Below are 27,237 nucleotides of genomic sequence, written 5' to 3'. Positions count from 1 at the left end.
TAAACTATCAAACAATTGAAAATATCTCCTCCAAGACCAATAAAAAGGCAAAAATGACCATAATTTTTTTTTTTTTTTCAATAAGACAAAAATACTTCAATAAATTAAAAAAAAAAAATTTTTTCTTTAAGAATTTTTTTTTTTTTTTTTTTAAATTTCACACCCTGAATTTTTTATTCATTTTTTTAAAAAATTTTTAGTTTATTAAGGATATTTTCGTCATTGAGGATATTTTTTCTCTCTTTCTTTCTTTCTTTGTTTCACTCTCTCTCTCTCTCCCTCTCTTTCTTTCACAATCTATCTCACACAAAATAATATTTTAAAAAAGTAGAGAATAGAGTAAATAATGTGTATAAAAAATAATTAACTAAAATAAAAATTTATATTTTTTCACCAACTATTTTTGGCTCCTCCTACAATGGATGCTCTAACACGTCTCTTTATTCTTCTAATTAGAAAACTAAATCGTGCACTGGCTGCTGTTGACTCCATTTCTCTGTCTGAGTCTCGAACTTGAACTCAAACATGGCGAAGAAACTCGTGAAGTACTTTGTGGTAGCTCTCTGTCTCTTGCTTTTCTATGTGTCTCTTATTGCGTATTTTATTGTACTTGGAAATGGGATACTGAGTTGGGTGGTGGACAGGTGGACGCGTTCACTGACTCGGCGTTCAAGGGGAACCCGGCGGCGGTGTGTTTGTTGGAAGAAGAGAGAGATGAGCAATGGTTGCAAGCAGTGGCGGCCGAGTTCAACATCTCCCAAACCGGTTACTTGACTCGGCTAACTGAGTCGGGCCATATTGACTCGTCCATTCCTAGGTTCCGTCTCAGATGGTTCACTCCTGTCACTGAGGTCGGTTCTTTCACTTCCACTTCATATCAAAAACAAAATCAGAAAAAAGATTTTGCTTCAAAGTGCTCTCTTTGGTTGTTAGAAAAGAAAATATGGGAAGAACAGAGATATCAATCTTTCTAGGACCCAAATGTTTGTAAATTTTCGTTGTGGGTATTCTTAATTTGCCTTATTTTCTTTAAAATTTGTATTTTTGGTAAGTTATTGCTTTAATTTTAGACTTCTTTAAAATTGTGATACAATATGTATGTGATTTATGCTCATTATGACAGTTAGATTTAGTTATAGTGCTAAATTATATATTTTCCCTTGTAGTAAGAAAATTGAAAATATTACCATTAGTTCAATTCATTTATATAGTGATATGATACTATTAATGGTATTGTTTTGTTTCTAATTGGTGTGTAAGTCTTGATCTGTAAGCTAATTGAGGTTAAATTCTTGATCAGAACTAATAAATACTAGATATTTTTGACACCCTTTTGCAGGTTGAGCTTTGTGGTCATGCTACATTGGCAGCTTCACACGCATTGTTTACTTCTGGTTTGGTGAATTCCAACATTATTGAGTTTGTCACACTATCCGGTATTTTAACGGCTAGAAAGGTTACCGAAATCAAGACATCGGATGGTTTGGATATTCAGAATGGTGAAACACAAGGGTGCTTTTTCGTCGAACTGGATTTCCCAACTGTCCCGTTAACCGATTTTAGTCCGGATGAAGTTTCGTTAATTTCCAATGCCGTGAATGGGGCTGCTGTGCATGATATAAAGATAACAACGACTTCTTCAGAGAACCTCTTTGTAATGGCTCCAATCCAATTCCTTCATTTTCTTTTTCTTCTTTACATTGTTTAGCATCTTAATTAATATAAGTGATATATGCATTGAGAAATTTTGAAAAGATAATTGCTTGCTGATGAAGAATGACATGAACTACTTTATGCCTCATTGCTTCACCCAAGTGAGTATCATGTCTTGTTTTATGTCTGTTGCTAAAATGTGTATATTTGGATGTGTGATTGGTTGGAATATATCTACCAACCCTTAGTTGTTTAAGTGATTCTTAATGAGAAAACAGCAATTTTTTTAATTTATTGATTTATGAATACTTTGTAAATACTCAAGAGTGAAGTTTACCAATTTTGCAGCTTGTACTCCCATCAAGAGAAAGTGTGGTTGAGCTACAGCCAGAGATTGATGCTATAAAGAAATGTCCTGGAAAGGGGTTAATTATTTCAGCGGCTGCTCCCCCGGGGTCTGAGTTTGATTTTTATAGCCGATACTTTTGCCCAAAACTTGGGATCAATGAGGTAAAAAATATGTGTGCATTTGATATCAAGCAATTGTAATAATGTCTTTGAAGTGCATGATGTTATAAATAAATCTCTGTTGAATGGTTGAATTGATGACTTCGATTCGATCTCTTAAACTGAACCTGAAGGAGACTTTAATCATTCAACTTTAGCTTATGAAGGAATCGTGTCACTTGGAATTCCGGAAAGTGAATCTTCTCTTTCAGGTCCTAGCTTTGGTAGAACTTGTCTTCTATTGAAGCCAATTCAAGTTTTTCCTACTCAATAATTTTTTTTTTAATTTTTTTTAGTTTTTTATAGAAATAGCACTTGATCAAAGGGGAGCATAAGCAAGTTCAAGGGTTGAATCTGATTTTGTTACCATCAAACTGAACATCTCTTTAGAAAAATGATTCAACAGATTGTGGAAGGGACTTTTATAAGGCCAATTTAATGTGCTAATCATAGCCTGCAGAACAGGATTTTGATGCCATTGCCAAAAACAAACCAGAGATGTTATTTAACACCATATCCTTGGCATACAGCTCTTTTCCCTCTTGCTAATTACACCATGTTCAGGAATTAGTGCTTTATATGTTGGATAGCTGATGAGTTCTTATATCTATTGCTCGATAATTCGATTCGGTTTGACTTATTCATTAAGTGTCTGGAACTGAATAAAGCTTGTAAGGTTTATGCTATAAAGTCATATCATGTGTCTTTCAGGATCCTGTTTGTGGGAGTGCACATTGTGCCTTAGCACCTTACTGGAGCAAAAAACTGGGGAAGTGTGATTTGGTTGCAAATGCGGTATTTTCACCATCTCTAGGGCAAGCAAACCAATCATTTTATTCCTTCTAATTATCATGTTGATGATATTGTTTACTTTGTTCAGGCCTCACCCAGAGGTGGAGTTGTAAACATTCATCTGGACGAACAAAACCAAAGAGTGCTGCTGCGAGGAAAAGCTGTTACTGTCATGCAGGGGTCTCTTTTAGTTTAGAGATTTGGGGTTGAAACTTGAAATCCATATACATTCAATCAAAATAAATGGATATTGGTTTGGAGAATCCACTGGAATTGGAATTGAACATGAAATTTCAATTCTAGAACTGCTTTATTGTCTTGTTATAAGCTTACTTTGTGTAAATTTTGGTTTGGAACCATACATAATTTACATCCATTTCTCACACTCATTTCATATCAGTTAATGTCACGCTTTTTTTTTTTTTTGAAAAATAATCGGCTTTCATTCAATTGATCAATAACCTAGAGCAGATAGCTCTAATAAAGCTAAATCACAAATGCAGCTAGGAATTTCTTCTAGCCAAATATTATCTATGTCATGTTTAACCGCCGTCTTAGCTAAGCCATGAGTTGCAGAATTTGCCTCCCGGTGGATGTGTACAATCTGCCAACTAGATAAAGCAACAATAGTCGTCCTTACATCTTTCACAAGCTATCCGTAACGGCTAAAGCAACGACTTGTAGAATTAAGAGCATTTACTACTTGAAGCACATTCCCTTCTAAAATGATGTGTTGAAAGCCTAGGTCTTTACTAAAAAGCCACTGCTTGAGATGTTGCCAAGGCTTCAGCTACTATCGGTTCGAGATTTCCCATTTATGTTAGGATTTTAGTAGCAATCACTTGCCTATTAAATCCCTCACAATGAGCCCAATACTAATGTACCCATAAACTACATCAACAGTCGCATCCCAGTTGACTTTGTACTTGCCTTCGAGGGGGATGTCCATCGAAGTTGGAGTGCTCCCGCACCCCTCGCTTGCTTGGCACACTTCTGTCAGATTTGTCTTCTTATATTCTTGCTTCCTTCGTCAGAGAATTTGGATGGAGAAACTCATTGCTATGAACCATTGTATATTAAAAGCCTGTTTGAGATTGTGTTTGAGAGGTTTAAAAGTGTTTTTAACACTTAAAAAGCCTATTTGAAAAAAAAAAAATATTCGTTTGGTAAAAAAATTAAAAGCACTTTTAAGGGTCCAAAAAGCCTAAGGGTCTGTTTGAGATTGCGTTTGAGGGACCTAAAAGTACTTTTAACACTCAAAAAGTCCGTTTGAAGAAAAAAGTACTCGTTTGATAAAAAAATTAAAAACCCTTTTAAGGGTTCAAAAAGTCTAAAAATTGTCAAAATGCACTTTTGACTGAAACTTTTGCCCAAAAACTTTTTTTGACTTGAAAACTCTATTTTTCAAACGCAATCTCAAACAGGCTCTTAGTGTAATTGTTGTAAATTAAGAAATAAGAGCAGGTTATAATAGTGCATCACTTTGTATTTCATTACAATTTTGAAGAAGAATTGTGCAAAATGGCAAAGAAAATGCAAGGCAAAAGGTGGAGTCAACCTCCAAATCTTGGTTGACGTGGATCATTATGAGTCTAAGCTGTAAAATGAGGGTAATAATATAAATTTTTTCGTTCAACTTTGGTTTTGGGATTTGATTTGATTTCTTCTTATGCATTTCTTTTTGTTGTTGGGATTTGATTTGATTGATTTTGGCTTTGGTTTTGGTTTTGGTTTTGGTTTTGGTTTTGGGCGTATGTTTTGGGTGAAGGAATTGAATTGGGTATGTGGGTTTTGCGGATTTTTCTACTGTAAATGTTGGTGTAGACGAGCTAGTTTGGTGGTGGAGATGGAGAAGGTGCAACGACGGAGTCGGTTTGGTAGTTGAGGTGCTAGTGCCTCAGTGGCCGTGGGTGGGCAATGGAGCATAGGCTTCAAGAGATGGCTTGGTTCAGTGAAGGGCGAGAGGGATAAGAGGGGGAGAGGGGGAAGAGAGAGAGAATATAATAAAAAAAATTTAGATGTGCTACAGTAGAATCTACTGTAGCAAAATGGTTGAAAATATTCATTTTGAAAGGCTTGTTGGAGAAGGGAAAATGCTAAATATAACTATATAGTTATTTTGAAAGAGCTGCCGGAGATGCCCTAAAAATGCTATTTTCACATCTGTTTGATAGACTTAAATATAAAAGCTAAAGCTATCGAAGTTTTTATTGAAGAAATCCTAACCATTATGTATCAAAATAATCAATGTCCTTAGAATGTATAAACCCTTTTGGCTACTAATTAAGCCTTAGATTGCGTTTTTAAAAAATTATGATTTGAAAAAGGCGGAAAATTTTCATTTTCAACTCGCAGGTAATGATGTACTTTTTTGAAAATGTACAATTTTTAAAGGCTAAACTGCAATTTTAAAGGTCAAATCACGATTTTGCCAAACGCTTAACTGCATTTTCAAAAATCACTTCTTCAAACTGTACATTTTCAAATCGCACTTTTTAAAATCACAAACCAACCCTTAATTGGCCGTAAATCAAGATCGGGTTGAATAAATATAAGTAGACGTTTACCATTGATTTTGTTCGTATGTTTTATGGCGGCAAGACTTATTTCCAACGGCTATGAAATCATAAGAAATCCATTAAATTGGTAACTTCTAAATTAATAATGAATAAATTGTTAAGGAATTTGCTGCTACTCAAGAGAAGAGAGCTCGATCACATACTTCAGAGCGATCAAGCACAGTACTGGAGAGTTCCGAAGTGCAAAATCATCCTGAGTGGGATCGAGCGCACTCACTAGGGCGCTCGATCGCAGTACCAGAGACATGCCGCCAGAAAACTCTTATCTCTTCCATCTTTCTACTAGGACTCTTACTTATCTCTTGTAAGAGTGATCTGTTTGTATCACTTCTCTTTTGATTGATTGTAATCCTTTGTATTATCTCTTATTCTTTGTTTAAATCTTCTTATCACATCAAAGCTTATCTTGTTAGCTTGATGTGATCAAATACAAGTGTAACTCTTTTCTATTTAAGTTCAATGATAAAGCTGCAGAATGCATCTTGGCCAAAATCTCTTCTCTTCATTTTATTTTACTTGGTATCAGAGCCTTTGTAGGTTAACACCTCCAACCTAATGGCTTCTTCCACAAACACTATCTTCATACCCAATCTTACTAGCTTTACACCTAGCAAATTGGGTGAACGTAATTACCTGGCCTGGAGCCTTCAGATTCATCCCATCCTTCATACACAAGGTCTTATGAACATCGTTGATGGCTTAGAACCATGCCTACCTAAATTCCTTCCCAAAACTACTGGAGAGGATGATGTTATCAATCCTGAAGCTGTTATATGGGAAAGAAAAGACCAGTATGTTCTTAGCTGGCTTATCACTTGTCTCTTTGAGAAAGTGGTTCTAACAGTCTACGGCTTGAATACCTCCCATGAGGTGTGGACTGCATTGGCTACCCGTTTTGCATGCCCTTCTAGGACACGCATGAGTCAACTACGGCACCAATTACAAACCCTTCATCAAGGAACTAAGACTTGCTCTGAGTATCTACAAGAAGCCAAGTCCCTTGTTGATGAACTAGCTCTTGTTGGAAAGAAAATTGACGACGAAGATCTTATCTCTTACCTTGTTGGAGGCCTAAATTCTCAGTTTAATGCCTTCATCACTACCTTCTCTCTTGTTACAAATAACAATGCTATGCCTCTAGATCAGTTTCAGTCTGCCCTGCTCAACCATGAACGTCTTCTACTGCAACAGAATAAACAGTATGAGACCACCTCATTTGCGCTTTATTCTCAAAAGCCAAATACTCACAGGCCCAAATTCAGCAAGAACACTGCACGCAATCAACCACATAAGACTCCTGGTGGTCAGGGCTATTCTCCTTAACAAACAAATCGTGCTTCAATCTCAGGTAAAACAAATTCTACCTTTTCTAATAGCACTAATCGGATTCCTTGTCAAATTTGTGGTAAGACAAGTCATCAAGCACTTGACTACTATCATTGCATGGACTATGCCTACCAAGGAAGACGCCCTCCAAGCGAGCTTGTAGCCATGACTGCTCAATCCAATGCTCTCCGTGAAAATGATGATTGGTTAGTTGACAGTGGGGCTAATAACCATATCATTGCTGACTTGGAAAATCTCACAATCCAACAGCCATACAATGGGGAAGAACAGGTTGCTGTAGGCAATGGTAGCTCTCTTCCCATTACTCCTACGGGTTCTTCTTCTTTCAAACTTCAAAACACTATTGTTCATCTAAAACATATCTTACATTGTCCTGATGTTTCAGCTAATCTCCTTGTTGTGCAAATATCTACATAAATTAATAGGTAAATAATTGTACATTTTACCTGCAAGTGCACAAGGTCAACATAATAGTATATGGTGCAAGTACATGATCATTCCCACGAGGATTGCTGAATTTTCGTTTAAAAATAAATTCCTTAAGTAAAACAAAGATTGATTGGGTTGATAATGATAAAAAGGTAGGGCTTTGATATCCAGTACTAATTATTTTCAGCTAATATAACAATATGCCAATGCTTTGATCATGTTATGCATATCTAATGTTTGTCAACCTAAGGCCATGAGTGTATATTCCTTAAGCTATAGATTTTCCTAAGCAACGAGTTAGGCATGAGTGTATACTCTAACTCTTTTATTTTCTAAAGGATTTAGCATGGTACATACTAAGTTGTTCTTTAGAAAAGCATATGTTCTGTGGAAATCGACAAACACACGAGGCCTAGGGCATGGGTGTATATTCCTGGTTTTCCATGTTGATTAACCCAAGAATCGCGATGTGGATTCTTTTGTTATTTATGTTAAACCCAGGACTCGGTCATCCAAATTGATCTAACTAACTAGTTCATACTACATGCATATGTTGATCAGGCACACACATATGAGGAATTCATGCAAGCAGGTTTTAATCAAGTTAAATAGTACAACAAGATCATCACAAAGGCGCCAATATTGAAATATTAATTAAACATAATTAGGGCTTCAATCTAGCCTACTAAATAAATTAGTTATACATAGAGTTGATGTTAAACATCTTCACAAAATAAAAGAAAAGAAAGGAAAAGAATAAACTCGAGACTTGAACTTGAAGAGCTCCTATTCTTCTCCTTACAAAGCCTGTCTATTCTAGAGGTTTAATGGTCTATTTATAGGCTTTAGAAGTCCTTGACAAAGTAGTAAACCCTAGGGAGTTCTGTCGTTGAATAGTTCTACAACTTGGCCTCGGTGACAGTTTCAGAGTCAAAAAAGTCAGAGACTTCGAAGATGACTAGGATAACGAAGAAGAAGAAGGGAGCCGCCGAGCTCCCAAGTATCACTATGACACATTTTCTGAGGATGTCCAAGGAAGGAGTTTGGTGATTCCATTGGGCTGGAGCTCAGATTCATGTCAATATAAAGATTTGAAAAAAAACTAGTTTGTGAATGTTTCATTTCCATCAATTAACAAGATTAGTTGATTGTAGCTAGGTTTAGGGCTCAATAAGAACAAATTTACTTTTCAATGTTATTTTTTTTAGAAGATATTGTTTTTAATAGTGGATAATGTGAAATTTCAACTAGGTGGTTTCTTGTAAATAGATTTATATAATGTACAATCTTAGGTGTTGGTTGTCCGATAAAGACATATCCTCCATCTTTGATGTGTGTCGTTTATGATATGAACATAATTCCATTTTACATTTAGCATTATTATTTTACTTCTAGTTCATGCCGATCGCACGATTTTAAATAAAATTCCAAGAATTATCCCATTTGAAAGGCCTCCTTTCGAAGGGGGGGGGCCGAGCCGTCAGTGATATGTCACTTTAGAAGAGCTAAAATTCTAAAAAACTGGTAAATTTTTTAAATTGTAAATAAAAAAGTGGGGTTTTTAAAATAAATAACTTAAAAAGTCCAACCGTGATTTGATTATACTTTTTTTTATAAAACATTTTATTAATAACATTATCAAATGACTATTTTTTTTTTTTTTAAAAAAAAATTACATTTGTTTTTGACGTGTCAGGAAAGGAGGATTTGAATTAGAGATTTTCATTTCATGATAAATAAAAAAAGAAAAGGGTATTGAAGCTGTCAAAATCAACTAAAACTAACGAATTAGAATCTTATGCAGTTCATTTGAACTGAATAATAAATCCTTTTGCGTTTTATTTGAACTGAGTAATATCTGGTTAATTATTAGATGGAATTTTTATCTGAAAATTATCCGATAGAGTTGCCTAGATCGGTCACCGGCGGCTGCTGACTCTCTTTTCAGTGTCTATGTCTGGAACTCGAACTTGAACTCAATCATGGCGAAGAAACTCGTGAAGTAGTCAGTGGTAGCGCTCTCTCTATCTGTTGCTTTTTCTGTATCCCTATCTCTTAATTGTTATTGTGTGTTTATTGTAATTGGAAATGGGATACTGAGTTGGGTGGTGGACAGGTGGACGCGTTCACTGACTCGGCGTTCAAGGGGAACCCAGCAGCGGTGTGTTTGTTGGAAGAAGCGAGAGATGAGCTATGGTTGCAAGCGGTGGCGGCCGAGTTCAACATCTCCGAAACCTGTTACTTGACTCGGTTCACTGGGTCGGGCTCTTTTGACTCCTCCATTCCTAGGTTCCGTCTCAGATGGTTCGCTCCTGTCACTGAGGTCAGTTCTTTCTTCATATCAAAAACAAAATCAGAAAAAAGAGTTTGCTTCAAAACAGAATATATAGGAAGAACGGAGAAATCAATCTTTCTAGGACCCAAATGTTAGTAAATTTGCCTTGTGGGTATTCTTATTTTGCTTTAATTTTAGAGTTCTTTAAAATCGTGATAAGAGTATGATTTTATTTGTATGTGATTTATGTTTATTACAACAGCTTGGTTTAGTTATAGGGCTAAATTATATTGTTACCTTGTAGTAAGAGAATTGAAAATATAACCATTACTTCAATTCATGTATATGGTGATATGATACTATCAACAGTATTTTTTTTGTTTCTTTAGCTCGCAAATTCTTGATTAGAAGTAATTAATGCTAGATATGTTTGACACCCTTTTGCAGGTTAAGCTTTGTGGTCATGCTACATTGGCAGCTGCACACGCACTATTTACATCTGGTTTGGTGAATTCCAACATTATTGAGTTTGTCACACTATCCGGTATTCTAACTGCTAGAAAGGTTACAGAAATCAAGACATCGGATGGTTTGGATATTCAGAATGGTGAAACACAAGAGGGCTTTTTCATCGAATTGGATTTTCCAACTGTCCCATTAACTGATTTTAATCCTGATGAAGTTTCCTCAATTTCCAATGCTGTGAGTGGTGCTGCTGTGCATGATATAAAGATAACAACTTCTTCAGAGGACCTCTTTGTAATGGCTCCAATCCAATTCCTTCATTTTTCTTTTTCTTCTATACACTGTTTGGTATCTTGATTATTATAAGTGATAAATGCATTGAGAAATTTTGAAAAGATGAATGCTTGCTTATGAACAGTGACATGAACTATTTTATGCCTCATTGGTTGACCCAACTGAGTATCATGCATTGTTTTATGTCTGTTGCTAACATGTGTATATTTGGGTGTGTGATTGGTTGGAATTTATCTACGAATCCTTAATTGTTCAAATGATTCTTAATGGGAGAACAACATATTTTTTATTGATTTATTAATACTTTGTAAAACAACATATTTTTTTATTGATTTATTAATACTTTGTAAATACTCAAGAGTGAAGCTTACCAATCTTGCAGCTTGTACTCCCATCAAGAGAAAGTGTTGTTGAACTACAGCCAGAGTTTGATGCTATAAAGAAATGTCCTGGAAGGGGGATAATTATTTCAGCGGCTGCTCCCTCAGGGTCTGGGTTTGATTTTTATAGCCTATTCTTTTGCCCAAAACTTGGGGTCAATGAGCTAGGTAAAATATATCATGTGCATGGTGTTATAAATAATCTCTGTTGTGTGTCTTTATTCCGTCAATAATCTAATTTTGTTACCATCAAAGTTAGCATCTCTTTAGATAAATGATTCGACAGATTGTGGAAGGTACTTTTATAAGGCCAATTTAATGTGCTAATCATAGCCTGCAGAACAGGATCACGATGCTATTGCCCAAAAATAAACAAGAGAAGTTATTTAACACCATATCCTTTGCATACAGCTCTTTTCCCTCTTGATAATTGCACCATTAAGGAATTAATGCTTTACATGTTGGATAGCTGACTAGTTCTTTTTTTTTTTGATAAGTAATAATGCATTAAAGAGCGCAGAGGGGCGCAATCCAAGTACACAGGGAGTATGCAAGAAAGCGACTAAGCAGGGGAGAGAGAAGAAGAGAACATAGAGAGAAAATCAGGAAAATTAATCACTATAGGAGCAAGCTAGCCTGCAGTCCAAGAGAAAAGAGTGTACAAAAAGAAATGAACAAGGTCCTCAAGAGTCCTCGACAAATCCTCGAAGCATCTCGCATTTCTCTCCATCCACAGGCACCATAAAAGACAAAGGGGAGCCATCTTCCACACCACGGCACTACTAGATCTCCCACTTGACCACCAACTGGCAAACAAATCCTTGACACTTCTAGGCATAACCCAACACAAATTGAAGCGGGAGAAAATAACCTCCCACAGCTTGCGCGCTACCCCACAATGAAGAAAAAGATGATCCACAGACTCCCCATCCGTTTTACACATACAGCAACGATTAATCACCACAATACCTCTCTTCCGAACATTATCCAAGGTGAGAGATTTCCCAAGGGCGACCGACCAAGCAAAAAAGGCCACTCTCGAAGGAGCCTTTGTGCGCCAAATACTTTTCCAAGGAAAGTGATTGGACTCTTTTGAGACAAGCATCCTATAAAAAGAGCGAATCTCAAACTTCCCTTTTTTAGAAGGGGTCCATCACATCCGATCCTCCCCTTCCCCACGAATCGAGGTCGAATACAAGAGCGAGAAGAGGGATGCTAAGACCGCCTCCTCCCAATCATGAATTCTATGGGTAAATGTGACATTCCAGTTAACCCTACCATTTGAGCACTCCCGAATATCCGCTATGGAAGCATCCTTATTGCTAGCAATATAATTCGATGAGATTTTGACCTTTTCAAACATGAAACATCTGCATAGCGTTGGACCTTTTTTTGTGAGGTCCTAAGTTCTTGGATCATTAGTCTTTTGGTGATACTAGATGTGCATGTACCAACATGGGAAAAAATCCCTCTTCCATTAATTATCTTGAACTGAATAAAGCTAGTGAGATTTATGCTATAAAGCAATATCACGTCTTTTGTTAAATCACTACTTGTCTCGAAATGTTAAGTTAATAGGAAATAAAGAATTTAATCATTTAATTAATATTATAACACCCCCCTTCACATATAAAGTCAAACTCTCATTCAATAAATGAGGTTTAACACACGAAATATTTAATTAAAATGAGAGGTAAATGATAGAGACAAGTTTCAAACTTAGGACCTTTGCTATGATAACATTTTAAATTATTACTTATTGCAAAAGCTTAAGTTTATGGGAAGTAGTGAACTTAATCATTTAATTAATATTCTAACATCTTTCACGATCATGTTTGTGGGAGTGCACATTGTGCCTTAGCACCGTACTGGAGCAAAAAATTGGGAAAGTGTGATTTTGTTGCAAATGCGGTATTCTCACCATCTCTAGTGCAACCAATCCATCATTTTAATCCTTGTTTTCATCATGTTGATGACATTGTTTACTTTGTTCAGGCCTCACCCAGAGGTGGAGTTGTAAATATTCATCTAGACGAACAAAACCAAAGAGTGCTGTTGCGAGGAAAAACTGTTACTATCATGCAGGAGTCTCTTTTAGTTTAGAGATTTGGAGTTGAAACTTGAAATCCATATGGAATGTATTATACCTCCATAATAAAATGATATTTCTGGATGGGAGAATCCACTGGAATTGGAATTGAACATAAAATTTCAAATTCTAGAGCTGCTTTCTTGTCTTGTTATAAACATACTTTGTGTAAGTTTTGGTTTGGAACCATACGTAATTATTAAAGTATTGTTACTCTTTACACCCATTTCACATTAGCCAACATTACGTGTTTTAAGTGGCTTCCCCTGTTAACTACTTAACTAGATAGTCCCATAGTGGAGGCTGGATAGTTATGATATGGATCATCTCATGGATAGTGAGAAAATGAAAGTTGAATTCCCGGTTGCTGATATGGCTGATGTAATGTTTAACACTGGCAGCAGTAGTAGCAATATTAGCATGGATTTTCTCTTCCATTCCACCGAAGATAAATGGGAGAGAGAGAGAGAGAGAGAGAGGCGTGAGGGAGGGGTAAAGGAGAGAGGCTGAGAGGGTTGGTGGGAGGCGGCAAGGCTGGCCATGAGTTGGCAGCAAGAGACGTGAGAAATAATCTCGTTGTAAACATTTTGTTGCTGCCAGTTTTGCCTAGTTTGGTTTCGACTTCCAAATAAAACATGAGTGATTCTTCACTATGAATTTATATTGGCCATTTGTAAATGCTTCATAGATCATAATGCTCATAAATAAATCAGATTGGAGCCTTTCCTACACTTGTTGGAAGTGAATGCAATTGTCTGATCCATAATTGTGAAACATTTCAGTTCTGTTTGTATTGGTATTTTGGCATATGAATCACTTCCAAGCTAGGCTATTACCTCTCTCTCTCTCTCTCTCTCTCTCTCTATATATATATATATATATATACTGAATGTTGTCTCATATATGTCCTCTACATGCAGTGGCGGACCCGGACCCAGGAAATTCGTCCATGAGGGGCATGGTTTTTTATTTTTATTTTTTTATTTTTTATTTTTAAATGAATACAAAAAATAAAGTTTAACAAAAATATAACAAGCCGAATAAGTAAATAATTCAACAAAAATTTTAATTATGTTCTAAAACATGTAAATATAACTTACAATTTGTTTTGTCACGACTAGCACTAAGGCAATTGTCCTCGACGAGTCTTCATACCTTAGAATCGCTTCATGATTTCTTCATTATTGATAGTCTTGAATATATCTTTCTCAATGTAGGTAACTTAGGCATTAAATGGTGGCTTTTGTTTTACCGAGGTTTAAATGATTTTATAGACCATTAGATTTAAAATGAAGGGTCAGGATTAACAATTGGAGAATTTTCAATTTTTTTTCAATTGAAATTTTTTTTAATTTTTTCCTAATTAAAGGAGATCCGGATCCGAATTTGCAGCTTGGCAGGCCTAACGCCTGGCCTGCCCCCTTGGCCCATGGCCTTGGACTTGTCTTACACGTATCCCCAAGAGGCATAATTTTTTTTTGTCTTGTGTGTTGTGTCAATGACAACATATTATAATTTTATTAATTTATAATATTATTTTTTCCACTCCAAAGTCCAAAGCAAGCTGCACCTGTACAAAATTGTCAAATGAAAAACAGTGCATTTGAAAACTGAACTGTTCATCATCTTCAAGCTTTCAACATTTCATTTTTCTGCAAGACTGCAACATTCAAATTCTTAAAAATTTTTAAATTTCAACGGAGCATAAAATGGCCAGAGCTTGAGGAAGGGGGCATAATCAGGACATAAAATTTTTTTTACCATACTAGGGGGGATTTTTGAGAGTTGAGGGTGGGCGGATGCCCCCCCTCGACCCCCCCTGGATCCGCCCCTGTCTACATGTGATTCTCACATGTAGAGGACATATGTCATTTTTATAAATTAGATTAGAGGAAATTCTTTTAATCTAATTTGGAAGAAAACTCTCATGCTCTCTCTCTGCTTAATGCTAAACGTTTTCGTTTTTTTTTTTTTTTTTTTAAATTGACGTAATTTTTTAAATTAAATATTAATCTATTACAAATTTAATGATAATTTTAAAAATTATATCAATTTTGAAGAGACACATTTTTATCCCTCTCATGACTTTTTTCGCGAGTGCCACTCAAATAAGATGATTTGTTACCTACAAAAAAAAAAACCCAAGAAGAAGATGACGTGTTACTTGCTAACATGCATGGGCATTGGATTGTTATTAGAGTGGCGGAGCTAAGATTTCGGTTTAGGTAAGATTGAAAAATGAAGTTGAAAAAAATATAAATAATGCGACAAAATTTAATTATTGTTTAAAACATATAAATATAACTTATAATTTTTGTTGTCACGCATAGTATTAATTTATTCAATTATCAAAAGTTATTCACTATTCATAATATAAAAGTTTTTTATTATTTTTTTTGAGAAAAATTCACATACCTTTTTCAAACTATTTATCAATTGACAATGTCTCTCAAATTTTCAATTGCAACAATGTTCCTCATAAACTACCAAACAATTGATAATATTCCTTCAAAGGCCAGCAAAAAGACAAAAATGACCATAATTTTTTTTTTTCAATAAGACAAAAATACTTCAATAAATCAAAAAATATACATATTTTCTTTAATATTTTTTTTTTTAAAAAAAAAATTTTCACACCCTGAATTTTTTATTTATTTTTTTAAAATTTTTGTTTATTAAGGGTATTTTCGTCATTGAGGATATTTTTTCTCTCTTTCTTTCTTTCTCTCACACACACTCTCTCTCTCTTTCTTTCACAATCTCTCACACAAAATAATATTTAAAAAAAATAGAGAATAGAGTAAATAGTGTGTATAAAAAATAATTAACTAAAATAAAAATTTATATTTTTTCACCAACTCTTTTTGGCTCCTCCTACAATGGATGCTCTAACACGTCTCTTTATTCTTCTAATTAGAAAACTAAATCATGCACCGGCTGCTGTTGACTCCATTTCTCGAACTTGAACTCAAACATGGCGAAGAAACTCGTGAAGTACTCTGTGGTAGCTCTCTGTCTCTTGCTTTTCTATGTGTCTCTTACTGCGTATTTTATTGTACTTGGAAATGGGATACTGAGTTGGGTGGTGGACAGGTGGACGCGTTCACTGACTCGGCGTTCAAGGGGAACCCGGCGGCTGTGTGTTTGTTGGAAGAAGAGAGAGATGAGCAATGGTTGCAAGCAGTGGCGGCCGAGTTCAACATCTCCGAAACCTGTTACTTGACTCGGCTAACTGAGTCGGGCCATATTGACTCGTCCATTCCTAGGTTCCGTCTCAGATGGTTCACTCCTGTCACTGAGGTCAGTTCTTTCACTTCCACTTCATATCAAAAACAAAATCAGAAAAAAGATTTTGCTTCAAAGTGCTCTCTTTGGTTGTTAGCAAAAGAAAATATAGGAAGAACAGAGATCTCAATCTTTCTAGGACCTAAATGTTAGTATTTTCCTTGTGGGTATTCTTATTTTGCCTTACTTTCTTTAAAATTTGTATTTTTGGTAAAGTTATTGCTTTAATTTTAGACTTCTTTAAAATTCTGATACGATTATGATTTTATTTGTATGTGATTTATGTTCATTACGACAGTTAGATTTAGTTATAGGGCTAAATTATATATTTTCCCTTGTAGTAAGAAAATTGAAAATATTACCATTAGTTCAATTCATTTATATAGTGATATGATACTATTAATAGTATTGTTTTGTTTCTAATTGGTGTGTGAGTCTTGATCTGTAAGCTAATTGAGGTTAAATTCTTGATCAGAAGTAATAAATACTAGATATTTTTGGCACCCTTTTGCAGGTTGAGCTTTGTGGTCATGCTACATTGGCAGCTTCACACGCATTGTTTACTTCTGGTTTGGTGAATTCCAACATTATTGAGTTTGTCACACTATCCGGTATTTTAACGGCTAGAAAGGTTACCGAAATCAAGACATCGGATGGTTTGGATATTCAGAATGGTGAAACACAAGGGTGCTTTTTCGTCGAACTGGATTTCCCAACTGTCCCGTTAACCGATTTTAGTCCGGATGAAGTTTCGTTAATTTCCAATGCCGTGAATGGGGCTGCTGTGCATGATATAAAGATAACAACAACTTCAGAGAACCTCTTTGTAATGGCTCCAATCCAATTCCTTCATTTTCTTTTTCTTCTTTACATTGTTTAGCATCGAAATTATTATAAGTGATATATGCATTGAGAAATTTTGAAAAGATAATTGCTTGCTGATGAAGAATGACATGAACTACTCTATGCCTCATTCCTTGACCCAAGTGAGTATCATGTCTTGTTTTATGTCTGTTGCTAAAATGTGTATATTTGGATGTGTGATTGGTTGGAATATATCTACCAACCCTTAGTTGTTTAAGTGATTCTTAATGAGAAAACAGCAATTTTTTTTTTTCTTATTGATTTATGAATACTTTGTAAATACTCAAGAGTGAAGCTTACCAATTTTGCAGCTTGTACTCCCATCAAGAGAAAGTGTGGTTGAGCTACAGCCAGAGATTGATGCTATAAAGAAATGTCCTGGAAAGGGGTTAATTATTTCAGCGGCTGCGCCCCCGGGGTCTGAGTTTGATTTTTATAGCCGATACTTTTGCCCAACATTTGGGATCAATGAGGTAAAAAATATGTGAGCGTTTGATATCAAGCAATTGTAATGTCTTTGAAGTGCATGATGTTATAAATAAATCTCTGTTGAATGGTTGAATTGATGACTTTGATTCGATCTCTTAAACTGAACCTGAAGGAGACTTTAATCATTCAACTTTAGCTTCTGAAGGAATCGTGTCACTTGGAATTCCGGAAAGTGAATCTTCTCTTTCTGATCCTAGCTTTGGTAGAACTTGTCTTCTATTGAAGCCAAGTCAAGTTTTTCCTACTCAATAATTTATTATTATTATTATTATTTTTTATAGAAATAGCACTTGATCAAAGGGGAGCATAAGCAAGTTCAGGGGTTGAATCTGATTTTGTTACCATCAAACTGAACATCTCTTTAGAAAAATGATTCAACAGATTGTGGAAGGGACTTTTATAAGGCCAATTTAATGTGCTAATCATAGCCTGCAGAACAGGATTATGATGCCATTGCCAAAAACAAACCAGAGATGTTATTTAACACCATATCCTTTGCATACAGCTCTTTTCCCTCTTGCTAATTACACCATGTTCAGGAATTAGTGCTTTATATGTTGGATAGCTGATGAGTTCTTATATCTATTGCTCGATAATTCGGTTCGGTTTGACTTATTCATTAAGTGCCTGGAACTGAAGAAAGCTTGTGTGGTTTATGCTATAAAGTCATATCATGTGTCTTTCAGGATCCTGTTTGTGGGAGTGCACATTGTGCCTTAGCACCTTACTGGAGCAAAAAACTGGGAAAGTGTGATTTTGTTGCAAATGCGGTATTTTCACCATCTCTAGAGCAAGCAAACCAATCATTTTATTCCTTATAATTATCATGTTGATGATATTGTTTACTTTGTTCAGGCCTCACCCAGAGGTGGAGTTGTAAACATTCATCTGGACGAACAAAACCAAAGAGTGCTGCTGCGAGGAAAAGCTGTTACTGTCATGCAAGGGTCTCTTTTAGTTTAGAGATTCGGGGTTAAAACTTGAAATCCATATACATTCAATCAAAATAAATGGATATTGGTTTGGAGAATCCACTGGAATTGGAATTGAACATGAAATTTCAAATTCTAGAACTGCTTTATTGTCTTGTTATAAACTTACTTTGTGTAAATTTTTGAAAAATAATCGGCTTTCATTCAATTGATCAATAACCTAGAGTAGATAGCTCTAATAAAACTAAATCACAAATGCAGCTAGGAATTTCTTCTAGCCAAATATCATCTATGTCATGTTTAACCGCAGTCTTAGCTAAGCCATGAGATGCAGAATTTGCCTCCCGGTAGATGCGTACAATCTGCCAACTAGATAAAGCAGCAATAGTCGTCCTTACATCTTTCACAAGCTATTTGTAACGGCTAAAGCAATGACTAGTAGAATTAAGAGCATTTACTACTTAAAGTGCATCCCCTTCTAGAATGATGTGTCGAAGGCCCAGGTCTTTACTAAAAGCCACCGCTTGAGATGTTGTGAAGGCTTCCGCTACTATCGGTTCGAGATTTCCCATCTCTGTTAGGATTTTAGCAGCAATCACTTGCCTGTAAAATCCCTCACAATGAGCCCAATACTAATGTGCCCATAAACTACATCAACAATCACATCCTAGTTAACTTTGTACTTGCCTTCAGGGGGGATGTCCATCGAAGTTGGAGCGGCCCCGCACCCCTCGTTTGCTTGGCACACTTCTGTCAGATTTGTCTTCTTATATTATTGCTTCCTTTGTCAGAGAATTTGGATGGAGAAACTCATTGTCATGAACCATTGTATATTAAGTGGCTTCTATGTTAGTCACTTAAAACCAAAAAAAAAGAAAAAGAAGTCACTTATACTTTGTCACATCTTCCGGTATAAAATAAGTATAATAAATGAGTGTAAATAGTAATATCACTCTAATTATTATTATCTCGTATAATATTGAAGGGAGGCCATCATAGAATATTACACATTAAAAATTCTTACATCAAACATGATTTTCTGATGTTATTCAAATTATAGCTCGTCAGTTGTTTTTTTAAGAGAAAAAATACAAAGAAAACTGAGCTTTTCCAAATTAAATTTAGTTGAAAGTCAATACAAAATAGAAAGTATGGACCAAAAGAAAGTATGTTAGATCGGTGGCTCAATTTGTAACGACCTAGAGAAAAACGCTAGCCACATCTGTGCTATTACTCCAAAAGGACTAATCAATTTGGAGCTTCCCTAGATTTTATTATAAAGCCCAGTTTCACCTAGTAATTAGACAATGTAGGACTTAGCACTCATGACTATCTTTATAAATCACTCACTTTATGTGGGCTTCTTCTCATCTTCCCAATATGAGACTGGGGTGTTATGAACTCCCCCTATTAAATTTCTGACGTCCTCATCGGGGTCATGTCATCCAGTGCTCTAGTACCACATGACCTGGCGTTACTAGGTGGCTCTAATATCACTTGTACCGATACAAGAAAAAGCTCTAGCCACATCTGCGCTATTACTCCAAAAGTATTAGTCAACTTGCAGCTTTCCTATAATTCATTATAAAGCCCAGTTTCATCTTGTAACTAGGCAATGTGAGACTTAACACTCATAACTATCTTTATAAACCACTCACTCTATGTGGGCTTCTTCTCATCTTCCCAATATGAGACTGGAGTGTTACACAATTGGTTGAGGATCACGCCTCATGAAGCGGATGTTATTAGTTCGAATCTCTTCTCCATTTATCTTCTCTTGTGTAGACAAGTCAAAAAAAAAAAAAAAAATGTTTGATTGTCCAAGCAGACGTTGACATTTCTAATAAGAAAACGAATTTTGCTTTATTTTTATTTTTATTTTTTATAAATGCAAAATCAGTCTATGTGATTCAGTGATTGGGCTAAATTATAAATCGCTCCATGTCGTATCAAAGTGAACTCAAAGGTCTTTGAGATATTTAAAATAAATAAATAAAATTTAGTCCCTGGAGTCAAATTCCGTCAAAACATTTGATGAATTCCATTATACGTTACGTCAGTGCCAATAAAATAGTAACACGTGTCACTCTTAATAAAAATAAAAATATATTAAACTAAAAGAAACTAATTTTTTTAAAAGTAACATGTGTTGTCATTTTATCGGCGCTGATGTGACATCTAACGAAATCTGACAAATGTTTTAACGGAATTTGACTCTGAGTGTTAAATTTTTTTTTTGGCATATCTCATATACAACAGAAAGTGATTTGTAATTTATGTCAACCGCATAGACTGATTTTATATTTATTATTATTTTTTAATTTATTTCTATTAAATTTAGAAAAATAATCTGTTTTTATTTCTTGGGTTTTCACATAAGGATGATTTGGCAGAGCTTGAATGGATTTCTCACTTCCAGGAAGGTACTTTGTAGAGTTCTCTCTTTCATACTCCACCGGAAAACAGAAAATGGAAAGTCGTGCAACGAACCGGTCAGAACCAGTAAACTTGATTTCCTTTAGTGTAAAATTGCTGTTCTTAAATCTTGACCGTCCAAGCTTTTTGCAGGAGATTTCCCGATCCGGCAAAGAAACCAGTCGAGTACCATGTGGTAATCTCTGTCTCTCTCATAAAGATGAGAATTGTGAAGTGACTGGTTGGGTTTTGGTTGGACAGGTGGACGCGTTCACTGACACAGCGTTCGGGGGGAACCCAGCGGCAGTGTGTTTGTTGGAAGAAGAGAGAGACGATCAGTGGTTGCAAGCGGTGGCGGCCGAGTTCAACATCCCCACCACGTGTTACTTGAGTCGGCTCACTTTGCCGGACCCTCTTGACCCGCCCATTCCCAGGTTCCGTCTCAGATGGTTCACTCCTGTCGCCGAGGTAAGTACTTTCATTTGTCAACTCTGTAATAAAACATGGTGATTTCAAATTGTTTATCGAAGTGAACTTAAGAGGTTTCAATTTAGTTCTTTGAGTTAAATTCGGTTAAAGTATTTGACAAATTCCGTTAAATGCCACTTGCACTTGCAGGTTAGTAGCCTTTTAAGAAAATTTTTGAACATACCCTGTTAGCATTAAACGTCTTAATCATGATTTAGGGTCCATTTGAGATTGCGGTTTTAATAAGTGCGATTTTAAAAATTACATTTTTGAAATCGCTACTTTTAAAATCACAAAAGCGTTTGGTAAAACATAACAGATTAAAAAGTACTTTTTAATCTGTTATGCGAAATCGGTTTCAATGCCAAACGCCTTACGTTTTGCAATATCTTTTAAAAACACAGATTATTTTTGCGAAATGGCAGTCCAAACGCACCCTTATTTGCATGTTAAAAATAAATCTTTTAGCAGCCCACTGCTGAGTAATTGACACTGCATCTATTTAATACCCTTTTGCAGGTTAAGATTTGTGGTCATGCTACATTGGCTGCTGCACACACGCTCTTTGCAACTAGTTTGATCAATTCCAACATTGTTGAGTTTCTTACAGCCTCTGGAATTTTAACTGCTAGAAAGGTTCCAGAAATCAAGACATCCAGTGGCTCGACTTCAATTATTCAGAATGATGAATCACAAGAGAGCTTTTTTATCGAATTGGATTTTCCTACCATCCCAATAACTGATTTTGATCCTACTGAGTTTTCTTCAATTTCCAAAGCCCTCAATGCCGCTTCTGTGATTGATATAAAGAGGACAACTACAGAAGATGACCTCATTGTAATGCCTCCATACCATTTTCTCAGTGATTTAGTTTTTGTTTGATACATATAGTTCATAGTATCATAACTATAATAGTGAAATAGCATGGAAAATTCTTCAAGAGAGCTTTATATTTGCTTAAAACGAGTGATATGAACAACTTTTGTGTATTATTTGTTGAGCCAAGAGGGAATCATGACTCGTTTTTATCTGTTGCCTTTGGAATATGACTATTCTTGAGTGTCTATGCGATTCTTAAAGGACAAAAAATGCCTGTTTTTGACTGATTTATGAAAATTTTGTATGTAAAATGAAGATTATCATGTTTTGCAGGTCATACTCCCATCAGGAGAAAATGTTGCAGAACTACAGCCACAGTTTGATGCGGTACTTAAATGCCCTGGAAGGGGGATAATTGTTTCAGGGGCTGCTCCGCCAGAGTCTGGATTTGACTATTACAGTCGATTCTTCTGCCCAAAATTTAGGGTCAATGAGGTAAAACATGTTGGCATTTGGTCTCAACATAATGTTATTCAAGCACTTGATGCCATAAATCAACCTCAGATTCATCTATTTATTGCATTAACAATATATTTCTGATTTTGAGAATGAACACCAAACATCTCGGTCAAGACATGATTCAACAAGTCAGATGTAGATCCAAAGCAATGAGATTGTTCATGTGTTGAACATGATTCAACATGCTTCATGTGTTGAATAGTTGACCAACTCTTATATCTATTTGTCATTAAATCAATGAGATTAAAAGAAGCCCCTCTTCCTGTTATTGTCAAAAATTGAGATGGAATCAATGAGATTTCCTATTTTGTTATATATCACTTGTCTTTCAGGATCATGTTTGTGGGAGTGCTAATTGTGCCTTAGCACCATATTGGAGCAAAAAGCTGGGGAAGTGTGATTTTGTTGCATATTGGGTACTCGAATCTTCTCTAGTGTATGCAAATTCATACATCTGATCTTTGTGTTTGTCATATTAATCATATTGTTTGCTTTGTTCAGGCATCAGGTAGGGGTGGCATAGTGAACATTCACTTGGATGAACAAAACCAGAGAGTCCTCCTGCAAGGAAAAGCTGTTTCTGTCATGGAAGGGTCTCTTTTAGCCAAGTGAAATAAGTGGCTGTTCTTGGGTAGAAGATTTACATGTGCGAAAACTAGCGTTGTATCAGAATATGATAAAGAAATTAAAATCTGCAAATGAAAGCAATCAACTGCATAATGTGTTTATTTCTATTAACAATTATTGGTGTAAATCTTATGAAAATCAAATAAGCTTTCACTAGACTAGCAAATGTTTATCAGAGATAAAAGCAGAGCAATATCTGTTATAAATCTTATGAAGATTGATTAACCTTTTCACTGGGTATGAGCAGAGGAGGACCATTAAGATTGTCAACCACCTGGCCCGATGGCTCGGCCCATCCCCGAACTAAGAAGTTTGTAGATGTGGTGGTTGCTCATGTGTTTTCCATAGGGCATATTTGAGATTGTGTTTAAGGGGCCTAAAAGTACTTTTAACACTCAAAAAGTCCGTTTGAAGAAAAAAGTAGTCGTTTGGTAAAAAAATTAAAAACACTTTTAAGAGTTCAAAAAGCTTAAAAATTGTCAAAAAAACACTTTTGGCTGAAACTTTTGTCCAAAAGCTTTTTTTTACTAAAAAATTTTATTTTTCAAACGTAATCTCAAACATGTTCTTAGTGTAATTGTTGTAAATTAAGAAATAAGAGCAGGTTATAATAGTGCATCACTTTGTATTTCATTACAATTTTGAAGAAGAATTGTGCAAAATGGCAAAGAAAATGCAAGGCAAAAGGTCGAGTCAACTTCCACGTCTTGGTTGACATGGATCATTATGAGTTCAATTGTAAAATGAGGGGTAATATTATAAATTTTTTTATTCAACTTTGGTTTTGGGATTTGATTTGGTTTCTTCTTATGCATTTCTTTTTGTTGTTGGGATTTGATTTGATTGATTTTCGCTTTGGTTTTGGTTTTGGTTTTGGTTTTGGGCGTATGTTTTGAGTGAAGGAATTGAATTGGGTATGTGGGTTTTGAGTATTTTTCTACGGTAAATGTTGGTGTAGACGAGCTAGTTTGGTGGTGGAGATGGAGAAGGTGCAACGGCGGAGTCGGTTTGGTAGTTGAGGTGCTAGTGCCTCGGTGGCGGTGGGTGGGCAATGGAACAAAGGCTTCAAGAGATGGCTTGGTTCAGTGAGGGGCGAGAGGGATAACATTATGATTAAGCCTTGGCCACTAATTAAGCCTTGGATTGCGTTTTTAAAACATTATGATTTGAAAATACAGAAAATTTGCGTTTTCAACTTGCAGGTAAGGATGTACTTTTTAAAAAATGTACAATTTTTAAAGGCTAAACTGCAATTTTAAAGGTCAAACCCCAATTTTGCCAAACACTTAACTGCATTTTCAAAAATCACTTCTTCAAACTGCACATTTTCAAATCGCACTTTTTAAAATCACAAACCAACCCTTAATTGGCCGTAAATCAAGATCGGGTTGAATAAAAATAGTTTACCATTGATTTTGTTCGTATGTTTTATAGCGACAAGACTTATTTCCAATGGCTATGAAATAATAAGAAATCCATTAAATTGGTAATTTCTAAATTAATAATGAATAAATATGCATCACGGACAAGGTCTGCTGTAGAACAACTTCGTCGCAGACAAATAACGACAAATGAAGGAGTACGTCGGGATCAAGGAACTGTGGGAAATTTCATGCTTACGCCTTTTAGTAAATTAATATGAACATAATAGAATTTGGCCAGAATACTTTATGCAGCTTTCTCATTGAAATTAAATAGAAAAGAGTTACACTTGTATTTGATCACATTAAGCTAATAAGATAAGCTTTGATGTGATAAGAAGATAATTACATTTAAACAAAGAATAAGAGATAATACAAAGGATTACAATCAATCAAAAGAAAAGTGATACAAACAGATCACTCTTATAAGAGATAAGTAAGAGTCCTAGTAGAAGATGGAAGAGATGGAAGTTTATGGCGGCAAGTCTCTAGTACTGAAAGGATTTTGCACTTCGGAACTCTCTAATACTGCTCTCGATCGCTCTGAAGTATGCGATCGAGTGCTCTTATCTTGAATAGCAGCAGACTCCTTAATAGACCCCCTCAAACTCATAGAAGGAGGAAGAATCATGAGTTTGTCACGCAATTCTAGAAAACCGAGAAGAAGTCAACCCCTTGGTAAAGATGTTAGCACATTGATCAATGATGGAAATAAACTGAATCACAATATCCTTGTACATAACCTTTTCTCTAATGAAGTGATAGTCTATAGCTATATGCTTTGTCCGAGCATGATAGATAGAATTCGATGCCAATGCAATGGCCCCAAGATTGTCACACCAAAGCTTTGGCGGAGAGAAAAGAGAGATTATCAACTCTTTTAGAAGCATGCGTAACCAATATAGCTCAGCAGTGGCAATGGCCATAGATCTATACTCCGCCTCTGTGCTTGAACGAGATACAGTTGGTTGCTTTTTGGATTACCAAGAGATTAAGCAATTGCTGAGAAAGACACCATAACCACTTGTGGATCTTCGGTCAATTGGATCACCAGCCCAATTAGAGTAACAAAATGCTTCTAGATGAAGAGGTCCCTTAGTGAAAGACAAGCCATAATATGGAGTTCCCTTGAGATACCTTAATACTCTCTTAGCTACAGTAAAATGAGCTGTAGTAGGATAGTGTAAAAACTGACAAAGATGATTCACTGAGAAGGATATATCTGGTCTTGTGAGAGTGCAATATTGAAGTGCACAAACACTATGCCTATACAGAGACTGATTTTCCAATGGTTCACCATCAAATTTAGTCAATCTTTTACCCGAAGTGCATGGAGCAGAGTAAGGTTTAGCTCCTATCATGTGAACTCGATGTAGAAGATCAATAATATATTTGGATTGATTAAGATACAAACTTGTAGAAGTACGATGTACATGTATGCTTAAGAAATATGACAAATTACCCAAATCCTTCAACATGAATTCAATTTGCAATTTTGAGATGAGATCATTGATGCTAGATAGATTATTTCCAGCTATGATGATATCATCTACATATATAAGCACAAAAATGGTAAGGGAATCTCTATGAAGCAAAAATAAGGAAGTATCCATCAATGATCCTGTGAAACCGAGTTCAAGTAGAGCTTGAGTAAGTCTATGGAACTAGGCTCTTGGTGCATGTTTTAAGCCGTACAAGGCTTTGTGAAGTTTGCAAACTGAATCAGGATATTGAGAATTAATAAATCCTCTTGGTTGTTCCATAAAAACTTCTTCATCAAGTTGTCCATGGAGAAAAGCATTTGATATATCAATTTCAAAGACCAATTATAATGAACAGCTAATGTTAGAATCAATCTCACAGTTGCAGGTTTTATCACAAGACTAAATGTTTCTGTGTAATCTATACCAGCTCTTTGTTCAAACCCTTTTGCCACTAGTCGTGTTTTATACCTTTCAATGGTTCCATCTAGTTTTTGTTTGAGTTTATACACCCATTTGTTTCTGATGACATTTCTGTTGTGTAGTCTTGGACAAAGAGACAAAGTGTGATTTTCCTGCGAAGCTTGGAACTCACTTTCCATGGCAGCCAGCCAATGGGGATATGAGGCTGCTTGAGTAAAGGTGCTCGGCTCACTAAAGGTAGAGATAGATGTATGCATGGCTTTTAGGGGATGTTTGGTAGAGTAGTATAGCTTGAAATCAGTAAAAGTTTTGGGTTTTAGGCTGCCCATTTGAGATCTAGTAACAATATGAGGTGAGCTTGGTGAATCAATCAAGGTAGGTAGTGAAAAGATGGAAGGAATATGATCTTCTAAGATTGGAAAAGGTATGTCACAGGTAGGTGTTGGTGTTGATTCTGCAATGGAATCAATGGTTGTAGGTGAAGTAGGTGTGGTTGTAGGTGAAGTAAGTGGAGAATTTAACTTTAGAAATCAATCCAGTTGGTGTAACAGAATCTGCTATCACAATTGGAGTGGATTCTACAGGTAAAGAGCTTGATGTTGGTATTACTACAATAGGAACAATTGGAAGGGATAATGGTTCAACAAAAATTGGTTCAATTGTGATCAAATCAGGTGAAATATT

At 35.7% G+C, this 27,237-nt stretch overlaps 3 protein-coding genes and 1 pseudogene across 5 annotated transcripts; all 4 read left to right on the top strand.

The window, feature by feature from the left end:
* Positions 1-429: 429 nt before the first annotated feature.
* On the top strand, positions 430-3,325 carry LOC148587937 (uncharacterized). Its single transcript, XM_088518742.1, has 6 exons — positions 430-555; positions 645-851; positions 1,340-1,654; positions 2,002-2,163; positions 2,872-2,955; positions 3,041-3,325. Exons 1-6 carry the CDS (start codon positions 526-528, stop codon positions 3,146-3,148), a joined length of 906 nt encoding a protein of 301 aa, XP_088374868.1. The 5' UTR covers positions 430-525; the 3' UTR covers positions 3,149-3,325.
* A 5,874-nt stretch (positions 3,326-9,199) lies between these two features.
* Positions 9,200-12,824, top strand: LOC148587936 (uncharacterized; annotated as a pseudogene). Its single transcript, XR_015909161.1, has 5 exons — positions 9,200-9,319; positions 9,424-9,630; positions 10,030-10,341; positions 10,724-10,885; positions 12,549-12,824. The product of XR_015909161.1 is annotated as an uncharacterized LOC148587936 (transcript).
* Positions 12,825-15,770: 2,946 nt separating this feature from the next.
* On the top strand, positions 15,771-18,535 carry LOC132171909 (uncharacterized). Its single transcript, XM_059583322.2, has 6 exons — positions 15,771-15,814; positions 15,904-16,110; positions 16,610-16,921; positions 17,271-17,432; positions 18,135-18,218; positions 18,304-18,535. Exons 1-6 carry the CDS (start codon positions 15,785-15,787, stop codon positions 18,409-18,411), a joined length of 903 nt encoding a protein of 300 aa, XP_059439305.2. The 5' UTR covers positions 15,771-15,784; the 3' UTR covers positions 18,412-18,535.
* Positions 18,536-20,769: 2,234 nt separating this feature from the next.
* On the top strand, positions 20,770-23,373 carry LOC132171561 (uncharacterized). 2 transcript variants are annotated; one of them, XM_059582916.2, is made up of 7 exons: positions 20,770-20,872; positions 20,949-20,988; positions 21,057-21,263; positions 21,783-22,100; positions 22,416-22,577; positions 22,934-23,017; positions 23,103-23,373. In XM_059582916.2, the coding sequence occupies exons 1-7, from the start codon at positions 20,781-20,783 to the stop codon at positions 23,211-23,213; spliced, it is 1,014 nt and encodes a 337-aa protein (XP_059438899.2). In that variant the 5' UTR covers positions 20,770-20,780; the 3' UTR covers positions 23,214-23,373. The 2 variants fall into 2 exon arrangements, with proteins under 2 accessions (XP_059438899.2, XP_059438898.2); XM_059582915.2 differs by having other exon boundaries at positions 20,949-20,991.
* The last annotated feature ends 3,864 nt before the right edge of the window (positions 23,374-27,237 follow it).

Source organism: Corylus avellana, chromosome 1 (assembly GCF_965113065.1).
Source record: "Corylus avellana chromosome 1, dhCorAvel1.hap1.2, whole genome shotgun sequence".
NCBI lineage: Eukaryota > Viridiplantae > Streptophyta > Magnoliopsida > Fagales > Betulaceae > Corylus > Corylus avellana.
The sequence above is the reverse complement of the archived record's forward strand: the minus strand, read 5'-3'. Positions and strand labels throughout refer to the sequence as shown.

What these genes read in the sequence shown, in the direction of transcription:
- LOC148587937 (XM_088518742.1), top strand. Translation starts at nt 526, where the DNA reads ATGGCGAAGAAACTCGTGAAGTACTTTGTG. An exon ending in CAAAACTTGGGATCAATGAG is followed by an intron (nt 2,164 to 2,871) that starts GTAAAAAATATG and finishes TGTGTCTTTCAG; the next exon opens with GATCCTGTTTGTGGGAGTGC. An exon ending in GTGATTTGGTTGCAAATGCG is followed by an intron (nt 2,956 to 3,040) that starts GTATTTTCACCA and finishes TACTTTGTTCAG; the next exon opens with GCCTCACCCAGAGGTGGAGT.
- LOC132171909 (XM_059583322.2), top strand. Translation starts at nt 15,785, where the DNA reads ATGGCGAAGAAACTCGTGAAGTACTCTGTG. An exon ending in AACTCGTGAAGTACTCTGTG is followed by an intron (nt 15,815 to 15,903) that starts GTAGCTCTCTGT and finishes GGTGGTGGACAG; the next exon opens with GTGGACGCGTTCACTGACTC. An exon ending in GGTTCACTCCTGTCACTGAG is followed by an intron (nt 16,111 to 16,609) that starts GTCAGTTCTTTC and finishes ACCCTTTTGCAG; the next exon opens with GTTGAGCTTTGTGGTCATGC.
- LOC132171561 (XM_059582915.2), top strand. Translation starts at nt 20,781, where the DNA reads ATGGATTTCTCACTTCCAGGAAGGTACTTTGTAGAGTTCTCTCTTTCA. An exon ending in GGTTCACTCCTGTCGCCGAG is followed by an intron (nt 21,264 to 21,782) that starts GTAAGTACTTTC and finishes ACCCTTTTGCAG; the next exon opens with GTTAAGATTTGTGGTCATGC. An exon ending in CTACAGAAGATGACCTCATT is followed by an intron (nt 22,101 to 22,415) that starts GTAATGCCTCCA and finishes CATGTTTTGCAG; the next exon opens with GTCATACTCCCATCAGGAGA.